Source organism: Dipodomys ordii, unplaced genomic scaffold (assembly GCF_000151885.1).
Source record: "Dipodomys ordii isolate 6190 unplaced genomic scaffold, Dord_2.0 Scaffold176, whole genome shotgun sequence".
NCBI lineage: Eukaryota > Metazoa > Chordata > Mammalia > Rodentia > Heteromyidae > Dipodomys > Dipodomys ordii.
Genome location: NW_012267392.1, coordinates 796,870 through 807,805, shown reverse-complemented (window position 1 = coordinate 807,805; position 10,936 = coordinate 796,870). Strand labels below are relative to the sequence as shown.

The window sequence follows — 10,936 nt, the reverse complement described above, 5'->3', positions numbered from 1 at the left end:
AACACACACACACACACACACACACACACACACACTCAGGGCTAGCAGTCTGCCACTTGAGCCACAGCTTTATTTCTATTTTTTGTTTGGGGTGGAGGGGTAGTTAATTGAGGATAAGAATTTCTTGACCTTTCCTACTGGGGCTGGCTTCAAGCCATGATCCCCAGATTTGAGCCTCCTGAGTAGCCAGGATTACCTGTATGAGCCACTGGCACCCAACTGGCTTTGATCTTTCTCCTGAAATGGTCTTTCCTAACTACATTATATTCAAATACTGTTTTCTTGATAGAAGTGTCCTTCATCCCATCTAAGATTTCAATGTCCACCTTCATCTGCTTTGTCTCCTGTATTTATTGTCTATTATGCTTTATAGTTCACTCACACAAATTGATTTATGTCTGTCCTCCTCACATGAATAGAAATTCAATAAGGGCACAGGATGTTTTTGCTATTTTGCTTATAGCTTTGTTAAGCATAAATGCCACATTCAAAGTTATCAACATAATTTTAAGTGAATTAGTGGTGGATATCATTTCTGGGGCACTCCTTCCCATCCCTACATAACACATTCCCACATAACACATTCCTGGAGAAAACCACACCCACTTTATCCCTCATTTCCAACTGAAAGAAAAAAGAAAGCATTGAACAATTTTTTTAATATAAATATAAAGGCCCCTGGATTGGCCTTGCAGAAAAGGATTCCTCGGTGACGTTAAAGGTGCTTTCCCTATGAACGTACTCTATCAGATAGATTATAAATCACCATATGATTCATAGGCTATCATATTTAGATCAATGCCTCCTAACCCAAAATTCTCAGAACCAGAAATGATTCAGATTTGGCACGTTTTTGGATTGGGGGATATGCACACATCCATAATGAGAGATCTTAGGGACAGGACCCAAATTTAACCAAGAAATTCCTATCACTGTTTTATAGGTCATCAACAACTCCCACATTTCCAAGTTCAATAGTCTATCATAGCCATGTGATACACATAACCTGAAGATAATATTATACAATATTTTCAATGTTTTTGCCTTTTGAATGAAGCCACATGTGGAATTTTATCCTTTGTGTGATGATATCAGTGCTTCAAAATTTGGGACTTTGGAGCATTTTGGATTTCAAGTTTCCGGAGTAAGGCTGTATCGCCTGTATTGATTTAGCTTCTGAGCATTCAGCAACTCTCCCTGCAGAATGATACACCAGCCCAAATTTGAGGGCCTGACCCCCCCACACACACCCAAGGCTGTGTCAGGATAAACATATCTACAAGCACTAGGCCCAATCATGACAGAAGGGGCACTTGATGCCAGTTAGGTCTGGGGGAAAAAAAGTACATGGGACTTGAAGATCAGTTTATAGAGGCTGAAGTTCAAAAGGAATTTTAGGAATAGGATGAAAGCTTATGGACATTGGAGAGAGAAAACTAGAGAAACAGATAGGCATGTTCTTTGCTTGACCCTTAGAGAACAACAACCAAATTGAGAATAGTACCGAGCCCAGAGAGCACCTCTCCCCCACACTACATTACCTTAGATTGAGGGGGTCATCCGTGATTCCTTTGCCCTTCAAGGTAGGTTGATAAGAGCAGAAACTAACAAAAAAGAAAGGATCTTATCAGCAGAGCTGGGCCTTTCCTAGTACCAGTAGAAATATTTTAGAACCAGACAAAGAAGTTGCTCCATTCTAGCTTTCTTCCATGTCCCACCTTGTCCTGCGAAGGGGAGAACCAGGCCTGTGTACCTCTGCGAACCCCTTAGCATCTTCTAGCACTCTTGCTTCAATATAGACAATGACGGAAATAAAACAATAGCTATGAAGACAATGTGATAGACATGCCTCCTCTGAACCAGGTACTTGACATTTCCATAACCCGCTTCGACAATTACTGGTATACATTTGGGTATGCCACTTGGAGGACAAATGCTATCTTAAGACACTATAGGGAGAATCAGTATGGTCAGAGTTTACATTAGGCCTAAGCTATTTGCTATAGTTTGCATCTTAAATGTTTCCCAAGGCCCATGTACTAAAGACATGGTCCCCAGGGTAGCACCTTTAAGAGGTAAATGAAACCTTTAAGAGATAGGGCCTAATGGGAGGTTTTTTAGGTCATCGAGGCATGACCTTCAAAGGCATTATGGGGCAAGCACCAGTGGGTCAGGCCTGTCATCCTAGCTACTCAAGAGGCTAAGATATAAGGATCACAGTTCAAAGCCAGCTAGGGTAGGAAAGTCTGTGAGACTCTTATCTCCAATTAACCATGGAAAAGCCAAAGTAAGCTGTGGCTCAAGTGTCAGAGCATCAGTCTTGAGAACAAAAACTCAGGGACAGCATCCAGGCCCTGAGTTCAAGCCCCTAGACTGCCACAAAAAATGTGATTGTGAGACCTCCATACATCTTCCTCCTCCCCTTCCTCCTCCTCCTTCTTTTTCTTCTCTCTCTCTTTCTCTCTCTCTCTCTCTCTTTCTCTCTTCTTCTCTATCTCTGTCTCTCTCTCCCTCTCACTTCTCTGCTATGAGCTGAATGCTCTGCATAGGCCTAAAGCAACAGGGCTAACTAGTCATGAGCTGGGACATCCAAAATCATGAACCCAAATATTGCTTTTCTCTTTATGAGTTGATTACATCCGTTATTATATAACACTGATATAAAACTGGCCAGATGACTCTGTATAAGCCTTCTAGATCAATTGTAGAATTCTGTTTTTGAGGAAAAGTGAATTAAGATCCACATTACATGTCTCCTTATTCCATTGGTCTAACATGGACTTGGAAAATAGTTTTAGAAGGAAATTTAACAGCGGTCCTTGTAAGAGTTGCCTCATCTGGTACTCAGGAAACCCCACCAGAGACAGGTGGGTAGGCCCAGGGCTAAATCATCAGCCCCTCACAGCCTTTGTTTTTCTCTACTCTGGCCCTGACCCTGGGATGCAATGGCTAACCCTGGGCCACTTACTGACCAGAGCCACCAAGAAGACAAAGCTGGAACCTCTGAGCAGAAATTAGAGCTCCCAAGCCAGGAGTATCAAAGCTCACCTCCAAACTTCCAGCCCAAAGCAGAGGAGAACAAAATACCTTCCTGGTCCTCCAACCTCTATGTTGTCTCTCAGTGGCCCAAGCCCTACCTTCCTCTCTGTGTTCTCTAGATTCTCTGCAAATCTGTTTCTTTCAGTAACTTTCATAACAGTAAACACAAATGACCTTGAATATTAGGAATTCAGATACTGGCTTGCATTTCTTATATTGACTCATTTAGTTGAAGAAAGAGGAGTTGCGCTGACAGAACAGGCTTTTCTAAGAAAATAAATGTTCAGTGTACAAAGGGAAACAATCCGTTGCTTGCTTGGGAATTCTTTGCAATGAGATAAAAAATTTGAGCCACTAAAATTGGCAATCAGGATCAAAAAGTGAGTTTATAACTTAGAAAATTTGGAAGTAGAGCCAGAACATTCTGAAAGGCCAATTAAAGATCCAAGGTCTTAAATAGGTTGTATCTGCATGACTTTCTCTCCCTGCCCTCACTACAATACAACCCAAATCACTTTACCCCACCAATATGGAATCTTCAGGACATATGGAAGGAGTTTATCTCCTTTGTCTGTTCTTTGATCTACGGTTCTAGCTCTAGGGGGTCAGGATATTCTTCCTGGCGCATGATCTGAATCCTCCCTGCTGCAGTTTAAAATGCTTTTCCTGAGAACAGAACCAAGTTTCTCCGTCACTATCCTTTGGGTTTAGAACCTATTTCCTCAGAAGGAGGGTCGTTTTTCAATACCTTACCTTTTGAAGGCTTTACTCCGATCACTGTTGTAGAAGACAAGGAGCTTGGTATGTCCATTCTGGAAGAAGATCTCCAGGGCAATATCCTACAAAGAGAAGAGCCTTTACTGCTGCAGATATTTCCTGAAATGGAGATTCCTTTGAGTGAAACAGCGACTGGCCATGGGCCATGTGGGTTCCTGTGCCTGGTTAGTGGTGATGTGGGAGTGGAGGCTCTACATATCGGACGGGAGACCAGGGTCCTGGCCACAGCTGCCATCTCCTTTGGATGAAGCAGAAAGTAAAATCTCTACTTCCAGGATAAGTGAGGAGTAGGCAAAAGGCTGACCTGCTCAATTGCCCCTTCCAGACACTTCCAGGTCAGGGGCTTGGTTTCTTGAATCAAGAGTCACCTCAGGAGAAACATCAGAAGTTAACAGAGTGGGATTGATGCTCACCCCGAGCACCATTGTGGTTTCATCTACAGACACAGGAGACAAGAGGGTGTTTTGCACAGTCAGCAATGCCGTTATTAAAAGTGTGATGTTAATGCCTAATAGAATCTACATGCTTTTCTTTCCTTTTTCTTTCCTTCCTTTTGTACTCTCTCCATCCCTTCTATTCCAAGCCATGAAAGTAACAGACTTGGAATAAGGAAGCATGAAGGATAAGATGAATTTAGGGGGAAGGAATTTCCAGGGAGGACAGGGAGAAGCAAAGCTGAGGCCTGGAAAACCCCAGGCAGGTAGGAATAAGAGTCAGACTCTGATAATGTGGTCCTGTGTCCGACTGCAACTGTGTCCCACTTCCACCAACGTGGAACTGAGCTTTCCAAGTGCAGTCATCCAAATGCCTGGGCAAAGGGCATCTGCAAAAATATTTCCCACCCCGCTCCTCTGGTGACATTTAAGAGTCTGGGGTGTTTCTCTTTACAAGGAGAAACAAATAATGTGCAAAACAAAGCAAAATAGAATCTACAGACTTCACTGGCGGCTCCAGCTTGCACTGGCTACCTCAAGTGCCAAGCTCTGATTTTCTCAGAGCTGGATGATTGGTGGCCTGGTTCCCAAAGTTCCCCTTAGGCTACCCTTGTCCCACTTGGCAACACACACACACACACACACACACACACACATACCCTCTCCTATGTCTGGCTTCTACTACCATCAGGCAAATAACCAACCATGTGGAAACAATCATTGTTTGCTGAAGAAAATAAACTAAAGCTATTTGCTACCACAAATAACTTATAAGGTGAGGGGCTGCGAAGTTGTCTCAGTGGTAGAGTGCTTGCCTTGAATGCATGAAGCCCTGAGTTCAATTCCTCAGCAGTACATAAACAGATAAAGCTAGAAGTGGCCTTGTGGCTCAAGTGGTAGAGTGCTAGCCTTGAGCTGAAGAGCTGAGGGACAGTGCCCAGGCCGAGTTCAGCTCCCACGACTGACAAAAACAAACAAACAAAAAGGTGAACACAGAATCATGAAAGGTAGCTTTTTGAGTACCTACTCTGTGCACCAAAATATTTTCAGCACTGTATGTTACAGGGGTGGAAAAGATAAGACGTGGCCTGTGTATTGAAGGCTGAGACGCTCAATGACCAAATGGGCCACAGCCTGGATCAGATGTGGCCTCCATCATGTGTCTAGAGCCTGCTCAGCAGGGCTGCCTCTTCATGCACATCTTCTAGTTATTCTCCAAAGTTCGGGAAGGACATGACAAATGACAGACAAAAGCAGCAGCAAGAGGAAGAGGGAACTCACCAGAGGCCTAGGCTCAGTGCCACTGGCTTAACCCTGAGCTGCAGGGCAGCTGGTACTTTCTAGACTCTACCTTCCCAAGAGGCCTCCCTGAGGTTCAGTTTCAAAGAATACTAATGAAACTCCTGCTTGAGATGCATGATGAATTCAATGTTCCATACACTCAAAAACCATCCATCAAAGGAGCCCTTATCAGGAACAAACAATGCCCGCTGCTGGCCTTCGGAACTACGCCCAGGCCCTGCAGAGAAAGGGAGCGAGGGCCCTGCATCTCCTCATGCTCTGCCCTGCAGCTGCCTCACAGGCCTGGGGCTGGGGTGCATCTTTATATTGCTGAGGTCAAGCTGGTGGAGGTGACCTGTGTTCAAGGCCACTGGCGTGTATCATCCTCCCTCAGCCTCTGAGGTAAGGCTTCTAAGCAGACTGGTTTATTCACGAGATAAAGCTCCTCTGAAAGGAGCTACCATCTCCTGTTAGTACCTGGGAAACCTCTGCTAGCAGTGGAGATGCTCTGGGAGATGCCAATCAGACAGGGAAGTCAGCAGGTCCCCAAACTACCTGGCCTAGGAAAGCATCAGGAACCCAGAGCTCTGGCCAACAGTCAGTGTGGGAAGATGGGGAAGTGAGGGGAGAGAGGCCAGCAATAGGGAAGGGGTGTCAGCAGGGGAGGCAGCACTGGACAGAGCCATCAAGTTGTCTGGCAATGCAGTGTAGCTAAAGTGCCCTATATTCCTATATCTCCAAGGGAACAGTGGAGTATGTGGAAAGAAAAGAAAGCAGAAAGACTGCAATTCTTATTACTCAGGAGGCTGAGATCTGAGAATCCTGGTTCAAAGCCAGCCTGGGCAGGAAAGCCTGTGAGACTCAACTCCAATGAACCAGGAAAGGCTGGAAGTGGAGGTGTGGCTTAAGTAGTCGAGCACCAACCTTGAGAGAAAGACCAAGGGAGAGCACCAGGCCCTGAGCTCAAGCCACCACCATCATCCCCCCACATCCACACCCACCCACAACAGCAAAGAGGCAACGCGGCTGGACCCTCAATCACCCAGAGAGCAAGAGATTGGCCCCAAAGCCAACGTCCTGGCCTGGACACAGTGTGGAGTCAGAGCCGCCAGCAGTCAGGGCCTGACACACACCTGAGTCTCACAGGTATCCCCCAGGGCTGTGCACAGGGGCCACGTGGAGTCACAGAGAAACAGCCTCTGTGGTACCCAGCTTCCCACCAGCCCTCCAACATACCTGCAGGAGGAAGCGGGCCAGCCGAAGCTCCTTGAGGTCCTTATAGCTGTGGCGCTGGCAGGAGTAATGGTCGGATGACCTGTCTTTACTGCACAGGTTGAAAATGAAGGGATCACTGATGCTGGAAAGGAAACATGACATGCAGAGACCAGGTTTGGACATGCGCAGGGGTTGGGGCGTTGGACAGGCTCCACCCATCTCTTGCCTTCCACTGGTCCTACACAAGTTTCTAGGGACACAATAGAGGAGGCTGTGGTTTTACTAACTGGGGTGAAGACTCTTGTTAACCTGGCAAGCAATTTCTAAGTGCAGGGCCATAGAACTCCTGCAGGGCCATAGGAACTCTGACACTGGGAGCTCTGCTGCCCTGGGCGTTGGGAGAGGTGCTAGCCTCCCAGGGGACAGGGCTACATTGTCACAGAAAGATCAGAAAGCTTCCTGGGTGCAGGTCTCTGAGAGAAGGTGCTAAAACATGTGGCCCGCCAGTCCCCTGGACCATTTCCCACATCCCCATCCCTGAGATCTCTCTAGCTGGGCTACACTGAATAACTAGGTGTGCGCAGCCTGAGACAAAAAGGGGTCCACTCAATACTGAAGACACCACTTAAATCACACAGCAAAAACTACTGATGAGAAGCCGGAATTCATTCAGCTTGTGACATCTAGGCTTGGGGGATGGAAAGAGGAGGGATCCCCTAGCTTTTTCCCCTCAAGACTGTCACTCTACCACAGTTCTACCTCTGGCTTTTGGGTGGCTAACAGGAGATAAGAATCTCACAGATTTTCCTGCCCCTGCTAACGTCAAATTATGATCCTCAGATCTCAGCCTCCTGAGTAGCTAGAATCATGGGCATGAGCCACTTCAGCGCCTGACAAATACGTTCACTTTGATCGAAGAAGCTTGTGGTAGTTGCCAAACTTGAAAGGGGTTCCACTGGCCCACCAAGAGCCTAAGGGAAAACTGCATTTGATAAAGAGATAGTAGAGACTGGGCTGATCCATCTGGGGCCTTGTGATCATGCTGAAGTCTTTGGATTTTAGACCAAGTACACAGGACACATGCGAAATCCTTTTGCCAGCCACCAGGAGATGGATGGGCAGGTGCTCAACTAGATTAAAGGTAAACTCTCAAGATCTTATGGAAAAGTAGAGTTTGAGTTTCAAAATGGCACAGTTCCTTTAACTGTGTATCTTAGCCATTATTGGCATTTTTTGTAAGAAAACCATTTGTAAGCTTTAAATAACTTATTATGATAAATTATTGTAATTTTCTAGTTTATTGTTATTGTGGTTATTACTTCTTTTTCTTTTTATATCTTTTTGTGTGTTTGTGTATTTGCTAATACTGGGATTTGAACTTGGGGCTTTGCATTCTTGCCTGGCTTTTTTCTGCTCGAAGCTGGCACTCTACCACTTGAGCCCTTGAACTCTCTCCTAGAGACACCTTATGAAGTCCTGCACAAGCACCCCAGGTGCTTGGGGCCCCTCCTGTCTAGTGGGAGCTTGGCTTATCTTTATTTTCAATAAGTCTTTGCCATTGTGCTTTACCCTCTTTGAGACCACAGAGACAAAGGACTCAAATCAAGGATTGCAGTTTCTGGGTGGAAAGGAAGCCCATGCACTGCTCAACTTTGAAGAGGCAAACTCAAGTTCTCTGGGACCCCACATGCCTCTTCTCAGAGTAGCCCTTGCATACCCTTTGCTCTGAGCAATTACTGCATGATAGATTAAATATAAAATATGAGCCAGGGTGCCAGTGTAATCACACCTGTAATACTAGCTGTGGGGGAGGATCAGGGTTTGACGACAGCTCAGACAAGAAAGTCCATGATATCCCCAATTAACTACCAAAAAAAGGTACACATAACATGGCTAATGTGGCTTTGGGTCTAGACACTTCCAGAATGCTTTTGTTCAAATTTGCTGCTGGCCAAGGCCTTCTGTCTATGCTTCTGCTGGATTTGGATCTAACCTTCCCTTCAACTTTCCTGACTTCCATGGGGTCATAGTGATGACCTTATCTCCTCCTCTAGGCTTAGGCCACAGAGCATTCAGATGAAGGCATGGTAAGAATGACTGTCAAGAATCCCTTGTGTGCAACCCAGGCCCTTGCTGTAGGAATCACAGTGATGTCCTCAACACTGTAACTCTCCATTTGTTTCACTTTCTATCCTCTGCAGACTGTGCCAGGGCCGTGGTTCTCTGCCCCTCATCTTCTCCTGAGCCCTGGGATTTTTCCTCAGTGATTGTCATGTTCCTGGGTGGCAAGCACTTCCCCATCTGCTGTTTCATCTGATCCTCCCCCAAAAGGAACCGCTCTTCTCAGCACACACTGCCCTTGGCCCCACAATCTAAATCAGGAAGCTGCATTCCAGAGAGATAAAGACCTTTCCAAGGGTACATGGGATACTAACAGCTAGAACTTGGATTCAAACCCAGAGTCTCTGACCATAAACCTAAACTTTTTCAATGCTGTCTTCCCTCCCTGAGGACGTTTCCTTAAAGATTTCACAGGGCTTTTCCTGCCAGTGCTCTCTTCTCACTTTACTTCCTGCTTCCAGATTCTGTGACGTAGGACTCTGACATACTGATAGCAGGAGGAAGAAGGCACTGCGCAAGTGGGAAGGGCTTGCAGTTCTGGAATATGGGAGCTGTATGATCTCATAGGAAAAGAATAGTTGGATAGACTAGAATCTTCAGAAAAGCTGATTTCTTTTAGGGGGGTCAGTTGTGGGGCTTGAACTCAGGGACTGGGCACTAACCCTGAGCTCTTTGGCTCAAGGCTAGTACTCTACCTCTTGAACCACAGTGCCACTTCTGGCTTTTTCTGAGTAGCTTATTGGAGGTAAGAGTCTCATGGATTTTCCTGCCTGGGTTGGCTTCGAACAGCAATCCTCAGATCTCAGCCTCCTGAGTAACTGGGATTATGAAAAGCTAAATTTTTTCTGTAGCATGATTCCCACAGCAGTGATTGGGTGTCTCTGACAACATGCCCTACAAGTGAAGAATAAATCTGATCCCAGGCATTCCAGGTCAATGGGTAGGAAGGGCAGCTTGTCGATGGTCTTCTTTAGAGGTCAGCAGCTGTGGCTCATAGGACACCGTCACCATGGTACTCTCCCACAGCTACCAGACTACAACGTATGAAGACAGCCAGGTTGATCACAAGAGGACTTTCAACATCCTTATTAGGGAAATCACAGTCAGCTAAGTAACAGCCATCATACTAGTCCTTGCCAGCAGGGAAAAATAGCAGAAATATATTTTGAGTTGAGTGCCAGTGGCTCATGCCTGTAATCCAGGTTATTCATTCAGAAACCTGAGCTCTGAGGATCAAGGTTCAAAGCCAGCCTATGAAGGAAAGTTTGTGAGACTCTTATCTTCAATTAAACACCAAAAATGCCAGAAGCAGAGCTATGGCTCAAGTGGTAGAGCAAAAAAGTTCAAGAACAGTGCTCAGGCCCTGAGTTCAAGCTCCAGGACCAGCACAAAATAGGGAAAGAAGAAGGAAGGAAGGAAGGAAGGGAAATGCATTTTTCTTTCCACCTTAATTTGAAGTTATTCAATAACTGTCTGAATTGTACCTAAAATGTGTCCCTGGAACTGTTGCTCAATCGTAAGCTCTTCACTGGGCTCAGCCCATGTCTGACTCACCCCTTTGTATCTGGAGAACCTTCTGACATAAGGTAGATTTTTAATTCATTGTTTTAGAATTGAATTAGAGACTTAGGGCCTGAATATGATCACAGATGTGGAGTCTGCATCTTGATTTAATAGCTCACCCCTAGATTCTGCTGGATGGTTTAGGTTCCTACAAAATGGCTCAGATGTTCTATGTTATGGGCTGGACTGGCCATTGTTTTAAATCAATTTATGACCAATCCTCCAAATATAGGTTAAGGTCAGAACGTGACGCTATATGGAAATAGGGCATTTCAGAGGCCTTCAGGTTAAAATGAGGTCACCTGGATAGGCTCTAATCATAACTGGTTCTTCATTAAAATGGGAAACTTAAACACAGAGACAAACACTGAGAGAAGATGATGTGAACACAGAGGGAGCAAACAGCCATGTGACTCTTAATTGGCTTCATGCAGCTACAAGCCAAGGAATGAGAAAGAAATGAGAAAGGATTCCTTAAACCTGCTTGTGAGCAGTCAAGAGAACAA

At 45.5% G+C, this 10,936-nt stretch overlaps 1 protein-coding gene across 5 annotated transcripts in view; it reads right to left on the bottom strand.

The window, feature by feature from the left end:
• Positions 1-10,936, bottom strand: part of Wdfy4 (WDFY family member 4) — a 275,656-nt gene that overhangs the window by 79,119 nt on the left and 185,601 nt on the right. For all 5 annotated transcript variants that reach the window (XM_013033730.1, XM_013033733.1, XM_013033734.1 and 2 more), the window contains 3 exons: positions 6,768-6,888; positions 3,793-3,878; positions 1,542-1,604 (listed from right to left, as the gene is read on the bottom strand). In XM_013033730.1, the coding sequence (XP_012889184.1) occupies positions 1,542-1,604; positions 3,793-3,878; positions 6,768-6,888 (270 nt within the window). The remainder of the gene's footprint in view (positions 1-1,541; positions 1,605-3,792; positions 3,879-6,767; positions 6,889-10,936) is intronic.